An 18,545-nucleotide genomic window follows, 5' to 3' on the forward strand; every position below is an offset into this window, starting at 1 on the left:
TTTCAAATTGCATTGGTCCGGATGGGAGAATTCAGTACTGTATCTACAGAACCTTCGGTTTAATCATCTTCCCTTTATAAATTTCCTTCGATTTTTTTTTACACATGATATCAAGAGGGTACTGAACGAGATCAGTGGCCGTTTTTAATGTTTGGTCATTATTAGCATGGTGTTATTCACTGTCAAAGATTCAAAGAAAAATCATAATTCATATTCTCCTTTGTTTCATCACTATTTAAGCAAGCCTAGTAATAGACACAATATTTCTGACACTGTGAATACATTCCCTGAGGTCCATAGATGTACATACCAAGAATATGCAAGTGGAGCAATATTCCATTTACCTAGGTATATATTTTAGGCGGATTTTCAGAAAATATTCCACGGGTGGAACAGGTTAATGTACGTTGTCCCTCTCTAACAAATACATTTAAACTGAAACTGAAGAAGAAAAGCTGTCTTTTGTTCTTGGAGAACATGAACAATCCTTACCTCTAGTGGCAACGTTTGTGTTAGAATGCCACAATCTCAGAGAGGAACTAACAATGAATTCATATTTCTGCCTTAATTATTTTCTATGGATTGATTAATTTTATTTTATTGTTGTTTGATGTTTATTGTGTCCAATATATTGCTTTGGCAACGCAGGGCTTTTTCCCCTCTCATGCCAATAAAGCAACTTTGAATTTGAATTTAATTAACACAACACAAGGATTCAATGTCCTTGATGATATCACTGGTGGCCATATTCAAACTCTCAATAACTGTCAAACGAAATGAATGCGTGCAAAAGGTTTTAGATGTGTGCAAGATTATATGCTAAATGAATCAGCATTGTGTTTTGGTGAAGTGCCACTTTAAGTTTGTTTGTCATCTTTTCTAAAGAGTCATTCATTAAGAATTTCAATTCTCTCTGGAGATCCAAGAACTCAAATAACCTTTTTAAGGGAAGTTAAAGGAACAGGCCAACATTATGTGAAATGAACTTACCGTTTTCATCAGAGTCAGACAAGATAGATAGATAGAACATAGATACCAATTTCCTCTATTCTTCTTTCACTATCCTGCTGCCTAGTTTAGCACAAATTAACGGAAGCCAGTTAGCCTATAGCTTAATACTTTGGTAGAGGTGCTTTTGCAGCTAGGCTAGCTGGTCTGTATCCGCTCCCATTCATTTGTGCTTGGCTAGCTTATCTACTTTACCTTCTTGTCTGACTGGAGAAGAGGGTAAGCACATTTCCCATAATGTTGACGTGTTCCTTTAAGCAACGCTTAGTTCTATTTGAATGGACAAAGAGAAAGGAGATCAGAGAGAATGTGTTTAAGCGATATTGATTTGAGTTACTTTCCGTTATCTGATTTAGATTTCTAGAGATGTTCGCAGGTCGGCCTCGCCAATAGAGAACATAATCACGGTGTATTGTGTCAACCAGGGTTAGAAAAAAAATAATAATTCAGGGCTTTTTTTGCCCCCCTTAATTGATTTTCGGGGGCTTTTTTTTGTATTTCGGGGGCACCACATTTTTTTGATGAAAATTAACAAAGATTATAAAACATTGTCGACACTTTTTTTTACAGTCTTCGTCCCTATGTTTGATAACGTAATGTTCTGTTCCGTTAGGGGCTCTGCTTGGCATCACTACTGCACTCCCTCGCGTACGTGCACACGCACTGAATAAATTCCACAAATGTACCTTTAATACCAGTATTAGTCTGACCACACCCCTCATCAGCTTACCTTCATAAGCAGGTGTGTGGTCACCTGCTCTCCTCCTTCTCGCTTTCACCACAAGGAAGTGCCTCGGTAGTACCCCACTTGACGTGTTGTTAGTTGAAAAGAGTTGTGACTGGTTTACATTGTGCTTAATCTTTTCTTCTCTCACTTTCGTTGTACAAGAAAAGGTTTGGGTCATAATGTATTCCGCGGAGAGTAGACCCGCTAGACCTACTCTTCACCACCGGTTCTCCATTCCCGCCTCCGTTGTGCGCCTCGGTGCTGGGCTGTTGCCACTCTCGTGGTTGCCGACCCAGCCCGGGAGACTGCCGGTGGATAGTTTTCCTCACCGAAGAGCCGAGGGGTCGGTGCCGTCGCTCCGGCGATGGCCTGATCTCGACTCTGGTTCCTCTGGTTCTGGGGAATCGCCCGTTGGTGAACGGGGGGTTGTTCTGGAGCCGGAGGATTTGCGACGCAAACTTTTCGCGTCTGCTCGCTCGCGTCGCAAGATGGTGGCGTGCAGACGCGAACGGCCTGGGTTTGGGGAGCTGCTGGAGACCAGCGAAGATGCGTCCGGCTCGGGATTTCCGATGGAGACTGAGGACTTCATGGACGAGGCGGACGGATTTTTGTTTGATGGCCCCGTGGAGGAGAGTATCCCTCCTCAGGAGACCCCGGAGGGGGGGGAAATGGCTCCATGGGGCGCCCTGTTCGAGGATGTTGAGGAACCACCTTGGCCTCAGCGGCAGGATGCCCTATTGTCGGCCGCATCGGATTGTGGCTCCTTGACCAGTCGCAGCCTGCTGTATGTGAGGGATGCGGGGTCGGTGGAGGAAGGTTCGCAGGGGGAACTGCGGGCCTTGTTTCCCGAGCTCATGGCGGTAGCCGCTGCCGCAAACGGTGTGCCGCTGCCGCTGCCATTGCCTGCACCTGTCCCTGATGACCTCATAGGCCATCCCTGGCAGCGTCCCCCAGTGAGAGGGGTGGACGTTGTCTACCCATTTTTCCCATCGATGGGGGCCTATGTTCGTCGGGGTCAGGCGGTGGCCAACATCATGGGACTAACTCCTACCTACGTACCGGTTACGCGGGTAGCAGGGTTGGTCAAAGGTATGGGGGAGGGCGTGCCTCGGCTTGACAGTCCGATGGCCGCGCTCCTCTGTCCGGATATGGTGTGGGAGCCACTGTGCAAGCCGGTCCTCCAGGGGAAATCGGCTAGGCGATTGGCTTATTGGGGTGACCAGTCATTTATCGCTGGTACACAATCGCTGGCTGCGGCGTCTAACATCGCCCACCTGGCTAGATTTGTATCGGGGATAATGACGGGCGGCACGGATCTGACCGAGGTGAAATGCGATCAGATCACCCAGGCTGCGGGAGCTGTTCTGCATCTTTCCCAGGTGCTGGCCATAGCCATGGGGAAAGTGCGCGCCCTGGCCACCCTGGGCCAGCGTCACCTTTGGCTGGAGCAGGCCCGTGTGCCAGAGAAGAAGAGAGCTCCTCTTCTGACGGCCGCCCTCTCCGACGCTGGCCTGTTCGGGAAGGCCCTGCGGTTGATGACCTCAACGTGCAGAGAGATGGCAGAGGAGAGATCCATCCTCCAACCCCATTTTCCGCCTCCCGTCCTTGCCGGTGGAGGCAGAAGGCTTCCGCGACGTCGAGCTGTCTCCGTCGCCGCTACCACTGCCTCCGCCGCCGCTGCTGGCCCTGCCAAGAGGGCCAGGGGACGAAACGGCGCTTCTGCCACTGCCGGCCCATCCCAGACCGGAGGAGACGGTAGGGAACGTCGTGTCCAGCAGACTGTAACCTACCGTCCCTCCGGGGCTCCCCGGGGTGGCAAGACTCGAGCGGCGCGAGGTGGCAGACGCCGTTAGGAGTGACTTTTTCCCCTCTGTGTCCCCTCCCCTACACCCTCCCCGGCCCCTCTGTGATTTTGTGCCTTACACATTATTTAATTAGTAATAATAAAGAAAGTTCCCCGACGGAGGGGGACTGTGTTTTGGCCGAACAAACTGTGTGTTTCTTCAAACAAATCATATGGTGGGGCTGTGTATATATGAATCTGCCCTTTTTTACGTTGTGGGGTGAGTTGTGTTGTGATTACGAGTTTAAGCAAGGTCTGCAACGTACACTCGGTAATAGGTTCTATTTAGCTTGATGCTCCACATGCAGCTAGAACTGGTGTTATTCCATTGCTTTGACTAAGTATATGTGTTTTCACAATGCTGTGTTGTTTAGTTGCAGTAATACTCGTACGCACACATTTCACGGCCTAGCCGCTTACTCTCGTTCAGCGTGTTTTTCCTATGTATGACATAGGCAACGGGTATAGGATTCACGCATAGGCGACTTGTGTTTTGTTGTAAAACCTTTTACACTTTTTGTGGGTAGCGGGCATTGTATTAGCTTCGCTATGCTTTGTTTTCTACCGGAGGTTTTTCAAGATGGCTACGGTTGTTTTTCTATGTGTAGGGATAAAGGGTGTGTTTCGGGAGGGGGTGTCGAATAAACCCCTCCTTCCCCACTTGATTGGTTTAGGGGATTTTTGATCTTTTCTGCTGAGCCAGTCAGGACCAAGCCAGTGCTTGACAGGGGGGGGGGGGGGGGGGGGAGGGGTATTCTACCGACTCCTGTTACATGACAGGATCCGGTAGGTTTTCCCCACCCGTTGTAGCGTTGTTGCTATGGCGACGCCTTCCATGAGCTGGTGTCTTAAAGATGTCGAGGTTGGGCGCAGGGCTCACAGGCCTGCTGCGCCCGGTTTATGTGTCAAACTTGAGTCTTTTGGTCACGTGTCTCACAGTTTACATATCTTTTTTCTTGACCGTGGTCTCATGTGGGAAGGTGTTTCTGGGAGGGTCTGGTCTTACACTCTGATTAAAAGGAGTGACTGGATTGAAATCATGTGAAAAACAGGGTTTTTTACTCCCAGCTGTGCAGATTGGGTCATACGGGTGATGCCTTTTCTTTATTTGTATAAAGAGTTGAATGTGTTTTGATGGATTGGAAATGAGGGTCCCTGATGGTAACAAGACTAAACGTCTTTCTCAGGTCTGCCTCCCCTTAACCTGTTGTGTGTATTGCCGTACTGGGTTGTACCCTTTTCTGCAGTCTGTTGGGTAAATTTTTTCATTCATTCATTCATGGAGTTGATTGCATCTCGCCCCTCTTGTCGTTTCCCTGGGCGTCTTGGGGATTCAATATGGTGGTCTAAACCAGTGGTTCCCAAAGTCGGGGTCGCGACCCAAAGGTGGGCCGCGAGCAGCCACGGGTGGGCCGCGAGATGATAAAAAAAAAAAAAAAAAAAAAAAATTAAATTTTTAAATTTAAAAAAAATTTATTTAAATTTTTTTGGTCAGGCCACTGAACTTAGAAGCATGCCAGGACAGTGTTTCTAGTTGTATTCTAAAATTCTATTCTATTGTATTCTAAAATGTGACTATATGGTTTTATATTAACTTAATAAATAAACAAAAACGAAAAATCTACTTATTTCAACGAACATTTCAAACTAAATAACAGATTATGCACATAAAACGCTGAAAACAACCGAAGCAACAATAGTATTTTAATGAGGCTATTATTATTATCATTATTATTTTGCAACAAGTTAGCCCTCTCATAAATAGCACATATAAATGAATAACTAACTTGAACTAACTTAATAGGATTGAAGTGATATTTGGCTTAAAAAATCGGTCGCCTGGCAAAAAAAAAAAAAAAAAAAGCCAGACGATGTGCATTGGGCCGCGGCTCTCTGACGCCTTATTTTCTGGGCCCCGGCCTGAAAAGTTTGGGAACCCCTGGTCTAAACGACCTGTTGTTGATGTGGGTATGTCCAAACGCACACATAGTGCTGGCTCAGGATGTGCTTTTGGGCCATTGGCTGACTAGCGCGCCTTGATTGCTTGGGTGAAACAGCGTTTTTATGGAGCAATTGGGATGGGGGTTTTTTCCTCTTCCGACACCCTGTGTGTTGTCGATGGGTTCCCGTTCATGTCAGGGGATGATGACGGAATGGGTCTGGACATATGGGGAAGGGTCTCACGCCCTAGGGGTGGGCCACCGGGCGCGGTTCATACCGACACGTCTGGGTGGCGCCTTCTTTTTTTTTATGTTGGGATCAAACACGCATATCTGCCCCTTCTCCTGGGGTTGGCAGGTCGGCGTGATTAGGGCACGGGACTGGTTCTGGTCGCGCTGGTCCAGTCCAGTTGCACCCGTTGTCCGCTGGGGATGCAGATCTGCTGTTCTGGTACCCTGAGGGACTTGGGGTTTTTTCAGGGGGAAAAATGCTGGGTCGATCCGGGTGTCACAGGGTTGAGCGTTATGGGACCCTTGTTAGGTGCGTTGTATTCTGCACTGTCGTAATGGCTTACGGCCGTGCCGACCTGTACGTGTCCGATCTCGTCGGATCTCGGCCGCTGTGCGGGTTGGTCTTGGTTGGTACTTGGTTGGGTGACGCTGAGGGGCCTGTTGGGGTGGTTTTAACCTCCTCGGGGGACCCTGTGCTCCCCGTATCACCGGGCCCGGTCCGGGGTGATGCTCGTTGACCCGTAGGCCCGGGATAGCCCTGTTGGAAACCAGAACGCGGGCTGCGGCGGTGCCGCAGATGTGTTTTGGGGTTTCTTTCCTGGGGGTTATGGGACCAACCATTGCATGGGGTGATGCCTGGGTGGTTGGTTCTCTGGTGTGTTGCTGCAGTGTCAACTCCCGGTTCTCCGGTTGAGGGTGCCCCTGCACGTTCATGACGTCTGCCGATCGTATGGGCTTTTTCTGTGAGCAGCTGTCAGGGGTCGAGTGGTCTAAGGATCCCGCTTCTGACATGCTGTTTAAAGGCTTGGTTATGCGACAACGCCAGTTTACGCCCCTTCCGCCGGGGCGGCTGTTTTCAGCTGTCCTTTCTGGCGCCTGCCTCGTCCGCAGTTTCCAGGCTTGGGTTGACAGCCTGTTGCCTGGTTTTTTTCCCCGGTGCGCTGCCTGCTTCCTTGGTTAACTTTTGTGTGTTATGACCATACTGTCTGCCTGTTGCAGGGCCTGTGTTCCAGGCGGTGTGCTGTTGGGGAGGACAGGGCCCGCTCGCCTGAGGGGCCTTTGTGCGCTGGCGATGTGGGGGGCGGGGTCACTAGGTGCCCACCTGGTGGGGTCTTGATGCTGGCATCATGGACTTCTCCGGGCCCCCATTCCAGGGAGTCCAGTCCTTTTGGTGGGTCTGGGTCTTCCTTCGCGCTCCGCTGCTACGGCCTTGCCACGGGGTTGGGTTTGCCCTTGACCCCGTGATTCTGGGGGCAGTGACGAGGTTGTTTCCTACGTTCGTTCCCGGGTGGCATGCGGGTTGTGTGTGGGTGTAGTCGTGGGGTCAAGCCACGGTCTGCTCACCCTGTGCGTTGGGTTGCTTGAGTGCCTCTTCGCACGGTCGGGTCCGTCGCCCTCTCGTGAAGCCCCTAATAGGGGGGATGCCCTCCATTAGGGGGGGTCGGGGGGGCTCGGCCCTCCCTGTTCTGATGGTTGTGGGGGGCTGTCAGCGGGGTGTATTTGTCAGCCAGCGGCTCCGCTTGGCCTCCCTTTGTGCAGTAGTGATGCCAAGCAGAGCCCCTAACGGAACAGAACGTTAGGTTATGGCTATAACCAAGTTCTGTTAGTTAGGGGTGACGCTTGGCATCAGACGGCCGCTGCAGCCCTTGACCTCACCTTGTGGTGAAAGCTTGGGTAGGAGGAGAGCAGGTGACCACACACCTGCTTATGAAGGTAAGCTGATGAGGGGTGTGGTCAGACTAATACTGCTATTAAAGGTACATTTGTGGAATTTATTCAGTGCGCGTGCACGTACGCGAGGGAGTGCAGTAGTGATGCCAAGCGTCACCCCTAACTAACAGAACTTGGTTATAGCCATAACCTAACGTTAATGTCTCCATATATAGGGCTCTACGCTAACCTTTTTCCCAAGAAGCACATGTGCTCCTAAATACAATGAGAAATTTAGGAGCAAAACATTTTTTTAGGGGCACATTTTTAAATAACAATTTTACCATTATTAAAAAAATATGTTCCTCCTGCCTCATTACTGTGGTCCTTTTATTTAACATTTAAGTGCGTTTGTTTTCAGGTTTGTATCTTTTATAATGAACCAACTGAGAAAGTGTGTAAATCACTAATAGAACAAAAACAACAAACTGTGTGTGTGTGTGTGTGCGCACGCTTGTGTAGTGCTCCTTGAATGAGATCACCACAACACACACACCATTGCATTAATCAGGAGGACAAGAAACTCTGCATACATTTGTTTCACAATGAAAAATGCTTTAGAAATCAAATGAATTATTATTGTAAATAACCCCATGAAAGATTTATTATTTGTATGGGTAATTACCTGCTTCATATTTGGGATGTTACTGGTTTCAGTGTGTGCCTAAAGTGATCAATGTGTTGGGCCGTTTATAGAGATCTATGCCAATTAATGTTTATGTATATCTGGGACGTTTTTTAATAAAAATTGAGAGGTATTTGTATATGTGACCTTTATTTAGAAAACCATGTTGCGACGAAACCTTATTTACATTTGCGCTTTTGACAGTGAAATGTTCAGTCCAACTTAGCTCGAAGGAAAGACTAATCAAAAAGGTTTAATTGACTCGTATGAGGCTCTTACGGTAGGACTTTGATTGTTTATAGAAGTGGAATGTAATACTATGCTAAACGAGAAATAAACAGTGATTTTACCAGCAGTAAAGTTGCAAGCCACTTTCATTTCATATACGGGGAACCGTGACAATTATTAGTATTATCTTATTTGCATATTGTCTCATTATTAGATAGATAGATAGATAGGTTGATACTTTATACATTTAAGTAGACAGTATTTCACGTCCTAATAGTGGGCTACTAGTACTCACCTAATGCATGGCTGAACGTGAACATTAGAAGTGTCCGTGTCCCCGTCAATCAATCACCACATCATCACGTCAATCATCATTCATCATCTTATCATCTCTCCACATCGGACGTGGTTGTCATAAGATGGACTGATATCCACTTCGTTGTTCTTGCAGAGCAAAATTAGCGTCTTAAAGCCCAACATCCAGGTTAAACCCTACTGATCAATTATGGGTAGTTTACATCATTGGTATATAATTTCATTATTTATTTTTTTCCATTTGACACCGGAAATGCCACTCCGAAAGAGTTAAAAAGGTCCATGCACGAATAACATGCACGCGCGAATCAAAAAAGCTTATCAAACGCCGACGTCACTACAGGTGCATATTAATGAGCCGAATCTAAAAGCTTATCAGACGCTAGCACGGCCGTGACGTCACTTCAGGAAACGTATGCCTTGCCCGTCCAGGTCATAGTACTACTCGATATATGGCGCTGGCTAACGTTAGCATTATGTCTACTGTCGTGAACCATTTGAGATCGGGGCATGTAGAGGAGTTTGGGGAACGAGTAAAATCATGTGCAGGTCCTCTTCTCAGACCTGTGTGGCAAAGCACTGCACACGCATCATGCAAGCTACATGTCGCCCACTCGGTGCATCACAGTGGGCTACTGTTGTGCTAACAACAACCGCGGTGTCCGGCTTGTCGGCCGGCATGAGTGCTCGATTTGGGGTGGTTCTCTCCTCTTTGTGTGCCCCCGTTCTCGCGTGTGTCCTGCCGGGGAGCTTGTGGACGCGACAACAGCGGCGGCCGTAGCGTTAGTTAGCTCATAGCTATCGTGTACCACTAGCGTTACGGCGGGCTCGAGCACCCTACGGCTGCCGCTGTTGTCGCGTCCATGGGCTCCCCGGCAGGGTACCCGTGGGGATGGGGGTGTACAGAGAGGAGAGAACCATTTTGTGTCGGGCGTTCATGCCGGCCAGCGAGCCGGACGTCGGGATATGTTGTTAGCACAATAGCTACCAAGCTAAGCTATGTTAGCTTATAACGGTGTACACAATATGTACAACGACACAATGATTTACATTATTACAAATATGGTAACGTGGTTGTGGCTTTTACAAATAGTGGTTAGCTTTAGAGATGGATGGCTATGATCACGGAGCAATAGTGTTGTTAGGTGAAACAGATACATTTTCATTCGGCTAGTAGTAGCAAGGCTCTCAGTGCCTGCCACTAGCTGTGTGTGACTCTCAGCGCCCCCTGGTGAGCCCCCTGGTGCCCTGCACCTGTTGTGACGAGATCATTTCGATTACACACGCACGTTATGAACCATTGATTAAAATATCCATGTGCGTGGTGATTGTGTTGGGCAGACAAAATGTTTGATAAAAACGCTAAAACTGGGTCAATTTCAATACTTTTTTTTCCTTCTTCATGAAAGTCACCGTTGGCCTAGTCCACATTGTTTATTGAACAGAAATACAACATGAAGGTTGGCCTTTAAATGCATTGAAAGGAGGTGCTTCTTTGGCGATGCAATAGCCCATATTGAAAGGAAGAGAGGCCACATTCAGTTTCGTTTCGCTAGGAATTATGGGATTTGGTGTTGGATGTATAGACTCTACGCAGACAGGGACATGGTCTTGTAGTGGTTAACACTGTCACCTCACAGCAAGAAGGTCCAGGGTTCGATTCCCGCTTGGGGACCAGGTTTCCATGATGCCAGTTACCCAGGTGGGGTATCTCCCAGGTCTTTCTGTGTGGAGTTTGCATGTTCTCCCCGTGCTCGCAAGGGTTTCCCCCCCCAATAAGATAAACCCAATGGAAAAACATGCACAACAATAGATCGCTAACGCTGTGGCGTCCTTGACGAAGACGGACAGGAGCACTTGGATTGGTCCCCTGGCGCGGCTCACGTTGACGCCTGTCTGCTCCCGGCTGCCCTTGGGGGGGAAGGACGATGGGATGGGTTAATCGCAGAGACGAATCGCAGAGACGAATCGCATCGGCGATTCTAAAGAGACAATGCATGCGTGTGTGTTCCGGTGTGTGTGCTAAAAAAACTAACCGCTGTGTGTACCACTAAAACATTGAGTGTCGTTGCATGCCGAATAAAGACCTCTGCAACAGGTCCTGCATTATTAAAAAAAAAAAAAATCTGTTTTACATCGGTAACAGCACATCCTAACGTTAGACTGTGTCATTAGGTTGTGGAATATGCAAAGCATTTGGTAAATATATCGAGAATTTAACGAATGAGAGCAGATTAAAAATGGTAAAAAATGCCGTTTTAACATGGGAGCGGATGGGAGTAGAAAACATGACCAGGGGTTATGAAGGCACTAAACACTATAACAATTTTTTTAGAGTGTTTCATATTATAAGCTTTTGACACAATGAACATATATGTAAAATTAAGATATTTTCCCAATTTCATGAAATAATAATAAACACAGACACCGCTGTGCTCACACACACACAAAATATTTTAAAAAAGTAGTTTTCATGACCAGGGAGCCACAAGGGACCGCAATTCTTTGTCGTGGCCGCCATCTTTAGTGTTACAGCCCCTCACACTCCAGTTCTCAGGCTGCAGCTGGTTTGAAAGCTACAGTAAACAGGCTTCTCTGCTGGCTGTGGCACCAGGGGAGTTGAACAGTTCTGGCTCTGCTAGTTTCTTTTCTATCTTTTGGCGCTTTTTTGGTGGACAAACCACTGCACATGTGCACCGTGACTCGTGACTCGTGACTACACCACCGTGCCGCCTATTACGCCAGATGGTGGCGTAATTGCTCTACAGCTAACTTTGCCACAATTCAGGGGAAGGTGAGAGAGGCTGTTGCGGGCTTCCGGTGATTGAAACTGCGGATACATGGTTTGGGGGGGGGGGGGTTCGAGCGAGTGGATTTTCAACACAGAACCAGAGGCGAACCGGACCCCGTGGTCCACAGCGTGCCATACGCCGAAACACGAGCCCCCCATAGCCGGCACGCTCCAATGAGGAAGTGCACTGCACGGAGCACGTCTGGTCCTCCTCCCACCAGCGACCAGAGTTCAAGATTCCAGCCGTAGAACCACTTGGAACCGCCCGCAGGACATTTAGGTATCTATGAGCGCTTATAATAATAATAATACATCTATTTTATATAGCGCTTTTCCAGGTGCTCAAAGACGCTTCGCCTCAAAGCCGTTTCTGGCCGAATTAGTCATCGAATCTTTAATCTTTTTTTTAATTCTTATTCAGAGGTATTTCGTCGAGATTTCATATCGTGTAATGTTGCAGCGGAAATGTGTAGAAATATGGTAAAAAAAATATTTATCCGTTTTTTTCCGATGAAAAAAGACGTTGTATCAAACAAACACAGATTTGAGTGGTTATAATTCCGAAATATGAGTAATCTGTTAGAGATATATTGAGATTATGCTATTACTGTTAATCATGGGGAAAAAAAAGTTTTAAAAATAGTAAACAGTTAAAATTATATGGTGTTGTGGCTGATGGTTGTTAACACAGCAGGAGACGATATTTCCAATTTCAACAGGCAATTTGTTTAATGAAAGAAAGTTTTAACAGCAGAGCTATGGATCTAGCAGACGGTCACCACAGCTTGAACAAAAACACTCTAACTTCTCAACCCCTGTGCTTGTCAGATAATACCTTCCCAGCCCTGCCCCCACATGACAGATATGATGACGTGACATATTATATCAGATATGACATGACGTACATTAAGATGACACATAGATTTAACATCGAAGAGAGATAAAGACATTAAGAAGAACATAGATTTAACATCGAAGAGAGATAAAGACATTAAGATGACACATAGATTTAACATCGAAGAGAGATAAAAACATTAAGAACATCGAAGAGAGATAAAGACATTAAGAAGAACATAGATTTAACATCGAAGAGAGATGTGATTGAGTGAGATGTGTGTGTGTATATGTGTGTGTGTGAAAGAGAGAGTCAAGATTAAAATGAGTGTGTGTGTATGTGACTGAGTGAGATGTGTGTGTGTGAAAGAGAAATGAGTGTGTGTGTATGTGACTGAGTGAGATGTGTGTGTGTGAAAGAGAGAACAAGATGTTACAAGATTAAAAGGACAAGATGTGATGTACAAGATTAAAAGCACAAGATGTGATGTACTGAAATGTCTATCTGTCTATCTTAAAGCTGTTTTAAGAACATCAGCCGGACCGTCGCCCTAGTGTCTTTCAGTACTGTTAGTTGACCTATATTAAACTAGTTCACTCCATCTACACATTTCCCACAACAATGGCTTTAAACATGAGCCATCATTTCATCTCTTAAGCCCAGTGTGTGTCAGCAGTTCTAGGGAGCCACAAGGGATATTTTTTTTTAATACTTATAACAATATCGATAATTATGGATATCACGTGATATGATATTGTTATCGATATCGTTATCGCGATATCATTTTTGGCCATATCGCCCAGCCTTACAAGTGGTTATAGTGTAACAGAGTATTTTCTGTTTCCCAAATAATAGATTCTTATCAAACTGGTGAACTACACGCCTGTAGCCCCTAAAGCTGCTAAAATACACATTTTGTTCACTGTTTTGTTTCTAGAAGTAGAGCAGGTTGGAAACCCTAAGTATTACTCTCCCCAAAACCAAGACTTCTCCCCAAGCATAAACTATTTATGAGTAGTGCATACCTACTCCCATTATGGGCGGTAAGTGTGTACACAAAGTTAAAACACAGATATACACATTCTCTCCTCAAGTAGATAATGTTTTTTTTGGGTTATCAATGAATAAAATGTTTTACGTGTATTAACTCTAGAATTGCCAGTTATCTACAATAGCAACGATAAAGAAGTGCCAACCACATATTATTATAATAATTCATCCAGTTTTCTTTTAAGTGTTTTGGTTAATCAGAGTGTTTACCAATCATATATTATCGTTTTTTTTGTTCCAAGTGTTATTTTTGATTACATCACTAACAAAATAATAAAAGAAAAAGGACTCATTTAATCAGATATCACTTTATTCAAATTGAAGATTTAGTTTGAGGATATAAAAAAGAAAGAAAAAAAATAATATAAATTTTTTTTGAATAATTTTCTTTATTTAAATGTTTTAATTAAAAACGAAGGTTCGAACATCCGAATCACTTTATTCAAATTGAGGATTTAGTTTGAGGATAATAATAAAAAAATATATATATATATTTTTTTTAATTTACATTTTTTAATTAAAAACGAAGGTTCGAACGTCCGTTCGAAGAACCCTGACGAAGTTTGAATCCCAAAAACAGGCTTCGGGGACAGCCTTACCAAAACATTATTTATATTATTCAAATGGCACTCAAACATGTTCCGTTGTGATGTCACAGTATGATGTCATAATAGACCATTCTAGAACATTTGTGATGTCACAGTATGATGTCATAATAGAACATTCTAGAACATTTGTGATGTCACTGTATGATGTCATAATAGAACATTCTAGAACATTTGTGATGTCACAGTATGATACATTTGTGATGTCACAGTATGATGTCATAATAGAACATTCTAGAACATTTGTGATGTCACAGTATGATGTCATAATCAAACATTCTAGAACATTTGTGTATCTATTCAACAATTCTCTCAGAAGATCTCATTGTGCATCTTGAAACAGTACTGAACAGTACTGAACAGATAGACTAAACAACATAGATTGAAGCCTGCATTTCTCAACCAAGGTGCCTTGCCTACCGTTTTGCTGTGGAAAGGTGATTGTCCACAACGGCTAGCTAGCTGTTCTACTTGAATACTGAACGTTAATATTGAATCAGACAATATTGAATACTGAATGTTAATATCACACCATATTGAATACTGAATGTTAATTCAGGTTGACAGTTGACATCATTTGACAGTTGACAGGGGGCTGGAAAGTTGATTTAAATGGGACATGCATTATAAATGCCCTTTTTCTGTGTTTAGCATGGTTTTATAGTAATACAGGTTAGTATCAATGGGTCTGTGTCTCTAATGACCATATTGACTCATCAGTCTAGTCTCGAGTTCACGAGATCTTCCTCACTCAACTAAACTGTTCTGATTTGACGGTTTCTGTGACGTCGACATAGCATTGATCTACAGTAACGCCCCCTCTATGGTTGTAGTGCAGTGTAACCCGACACTTCCTCAAACAGGTTTTCACAGGCAGAGAACGAGTGAGAGGGAGAGAGAGAGAGCGAGAGAGAGAGAGAGAGAGAGAGAGAGAGAGAGAGAGAGAGAGAGAGAGAGAGAGAGAGAGAGAGAGAGGGACGGCGGGAGGGACTGCAGAAGTGTGTGTAATGTGTGTGTGCCATCTATCTCCCTCGTCGGGGACACACACATACACAAACTTGACTGCGTGTGTGTCGGGGACGTAGGCATAGTGTAACCCGACACTTCCTCAAGCGGGGTTTGACAGGCAGCGAACTAGCGAGGAGAGGGAGGGAGAGAGGGAGAGAGATAGATAGAGAGAGAGAGAGAGAGAGGGACGGCGGGAGGGACTGCAGAAGTGTGTGTAATGTCAACTGAGCTATAATTTATTTATTAAATGGTTATGCGATTAAAATGCTATTAATTAGATTAATTAATTACAAATCCTGTAATTTATTAGATTAATTAATTACAAATCCTGTAATTAATTAGATGCATTTTTTTTATCGCCTGACAGCACTAGTAAAAATTAATCTAATTAATTACATGATTTGTAATTAATTAATCTAATTAATAGCATTTTAATCGCATAACCATTTTATGCCTGATAGTCTATATTCTATAATCATATTTCAAATTGCATGTGTCCGGATGGCAGAATTCAGTACTGTATCTACAAAACCTTCTGTTTAATCATCTTCCATCTATTAATTTGCTTAGATTTTTCAGGTCTGGTCAATTTGAGCATGGTGTTATTCACAGTCAAAGATTAAAAAAAAATTATTGATATTCTCATTTGGTTCATTACAATTTACTCAAGCCTAGTAACAGACACAGTATTTCTGACACTGGGAATACATTCCCTGAGATCCATAGATGTCCCTAGAATCAGATACCAAGAACATGCAAATGGACCATATTAAAAAAAAGTCTGTAAATGTGTATTCTACGTTCTTATGGAATGAATGAGATAAAAAAAAAATTATAAAAAAATAAATAAATTGTAATTAATTTTTAGTAACGCGATAATTTGCTGTGTAATTCATTAATCTAATTAACACGATAAACTGACAGCCCTAATTTATACGTATAGCTACTGTCCATCAATGTCTTCCTTTTGAATGAAATAGGTTCAGGAGAGAGAGCGAGACACACACAGATAGACACAGATATTCTCAGCCCCCCTTTCCTCTGAGCGTTCCCAGTGATGGCTTACTATGTGCGTGTGTGTATGTGCGTGTGCAAACGGGACACACATCTGTGCAATAGCACACACCACCAAAGTCACTGGCTGGCCCACAGTGTGCGTGTATGTGCGTGTGCTAACTTCGCTAACATTATCCGCCTGAGTAACATTAGCTGCCTCGCCGGATTCCTCTTTCTCCTCATCTCTCTTTTGCTCAAAATAAAAATGAATGGCTTCATGGCTGGCTGAATTTTTTGCGTTGTCTGATTCTGAATGTATAACTTGCCTATGCCGGTACCGTGACTTTGTTTTCCAGCACGTACTGTGTTCTCATTTCCTTTCACTCGCATGAAACCAGCCGCGTCACCGCAGGAAACTCTACTGTGATTGGACGTTTATGCGCCTTGGGGAATGTGGGACTTGTAGTTTCTGAACTATTAACAGCGGAGCTGAGCTGTTTGTAATCTTCATTCGCACACTGCGAGTAAATGATTTTTCCGGTTCGCACACACATTATTAGGGGCAAATACGAGTGAAATGCTCGCACTGTAGAGCATATATATAATTATATATATATAATTAATAAACTGTCTGGGGCTTTTCTTGCCCCCCTTAACTGATTTTCGAGGGCATTTGGTAAATTTTCGAGGGCATTTTGCCCCAAGCCCCCCTTAATTTCGAACCCTGGTGTCAGCGTGATGCAACAGGCGCTCTTCCGGTTCCATAACAAATCCAGCAGGCATACCGTGAATATAATTAAGGGAAATTACTTTCTGTGTGAACGTCGCTTAGTTTTCTTTCAATGCTTTGTCATCCAGGGTGAACTCTCTCAAAGCAGCCCTCATTACCTGGAGCGGCGACTATGTGTATTTCTGAACTGATTTCTCACTGAAACCAAATGTGGAAAGCAGTCCAGTCGGTCCCGAGCCGTGGTAAACAGAGGAAACCGTGAAATGTGACCTTGTGATTTCTTCCCCTTTTATTATTCCTTGTGATTGAAAGCTGCTGCTGTGAGGGGTTTAGTCCTTCTGTACAGAAGCACAGGAGCCACTGGGAGAGAGAGAAAGAGAGAGGGAGAGAGAGAGAGAGAGGGCAAGAGAGAAAGAGAGAGAGAGAGAGAGAGAGAGAGAGAGAGAGAGAGAGAGAGAGAGAGAGAGAGAGAGAGAGAGAGAGAGAGAATATCTGGCACTTGCCATGTGGAGAATGGATCATACACACATTCTCAGCACAGGGAACAACCAGATATTTGTAATTTCTGTCTTCACCATCCAGGCCTGGTAAATATATATTTTTTCTTCTTCTTCTTTTGTTTTTACAGTGGACCTTTTATTGGAATTTAAGCTGGGACTGACATTTAACTGGAATTCCGACTTCGTGATTTGAATTAAAGGGATATTACGACATTGTTGTCTTCTTCGCCGCCATGAGTCTAGGCAAACTGCCGGGGATTAAGGGCCTGGTGTCCGCCTCTCAGGGGAAGCGCCGCTTCAAGAGCGACCTCTCCGTGGACATGATCAGCACGCCGATGGCCGACTTCCGGCACACCATGCACGTGGGCCGCGGGGGGGAAGTGTTCGGCGACACCTCGTTCCTTAGCAACCACGGGGGCAACAAGGGCAAAGGGGGCAACGGGGAGCCGGGGAGTCCGGACTCTGCCTCCAGCTCCAAGACCACCCGCTTCTTCGCGCGCACGTTTCGGAACGTACGGAAGAACGCCCCCGAGCCGCGACCCCGGGCAGACTCCCGCAACCTCTCGCCCCCGCCGCCGCCCGTCTCGCCCATCATCAAGAACGCCATCTCCCTGCCCCAGCTGAACGTGGAACCTTCCAACGGCTGCCTGCAGAGGGTGCTGTTCCCCAGCGCCGCCAGCTCCCCAGATGACTCCCTCTACTTATACGGTGAGATGTTATCAAGGGTTTAACCCTTTCACAACCACACTACAGAAGGTTAACCCTTTCACTACCACACTACAGACGGTTAACCGTCTGTAGTGTGGTAGTGAAAGGGTTAACCGTCTGTAGTGTGGTAGTGAAAGGATTAACCTTCTGTAGTGTGGTACTGAAAGGGTTAACAAAACACCCTGCTATAAATTGAGTGCTGGTACATTTTAAAAGGTGCTATTGATAACATTCATTCACTAGATGTCGCACTAGAGCGCCAGCATGTCATTTATCCAATCAGGTGCATTGCACGTGGGGAAATGGGAAGTAGGGAGGGGGGGGGTAAACAACAACATTACATTTGGACCTGCAAACAATTGTTTAATGATAAATTCAGGAAAAGCAATACTTTTATTCCACACCTTTCTTTTTTTTTTTTATTGATCTTTTCCCCCCTCCATTTTCCTCCGATTTTCTCCCATCCCAATGTTAGTCGTATGCCAATTCCCAGTCCCTTCCTGGTCGCTGCGCACTTACCCCCCACAGTCAGATCATCTGGGAGAGTGGAGGCTACCACGTGCTTCCTCCGACACACGTCCAGCCAATCACCGCTTCTTTTCACCTGGCAGCGCGGATTCTCATTGAGAGGGCGTAGCGTGTGGGAGGACCACACTATCCCCCTCAAGTCCTATCCGCGCTTAGCAGGCGCCCCG

General features: G+C 45.3%; 1 protein-coding gene across 5 annotated transcripts in view; it reads left to right on the forward strand.

Annotated features, from left to right (window-relative positions):
• Nucleotides 1-18,545, forward strand: part of cdc42ep1b (CDC42 effector protein (Rho GTPase binding) 1b) — a 102,529-nt gene that overhangs the window by 51,631 nt on the left and 32,353 nt on the right. For all 5 annotated transcript variants that reach the window (XM_084329357.1, XM_084329358.1, XM_084329359.1 and 2 more), the window contains one exon: nucleotides 17,271-17,850. In XM_084329357.1, the coding sequence (XP_084185483.1) occupies nucleotides 17,376-17,850 (475 nt within the window). In that variant the 5' untranslated portion in view covers nucleotides 17,271-17,375. The remainder of the gene's footprint in view (nucleotides 1-17,270; nucleotides 17,851-18,545) is intronic.

This window comes from Notolepis coatsorum (assembly GCF_963971535.1).
Source record: "Notolepis coatsorum genome assembly, chromosome: 14".
NCBI lineage: Eukaryota > Metazoa > Chordata > Actinopteri > Aulopiformes > Paralepididae > Notolepis > Notolepis coatsorum.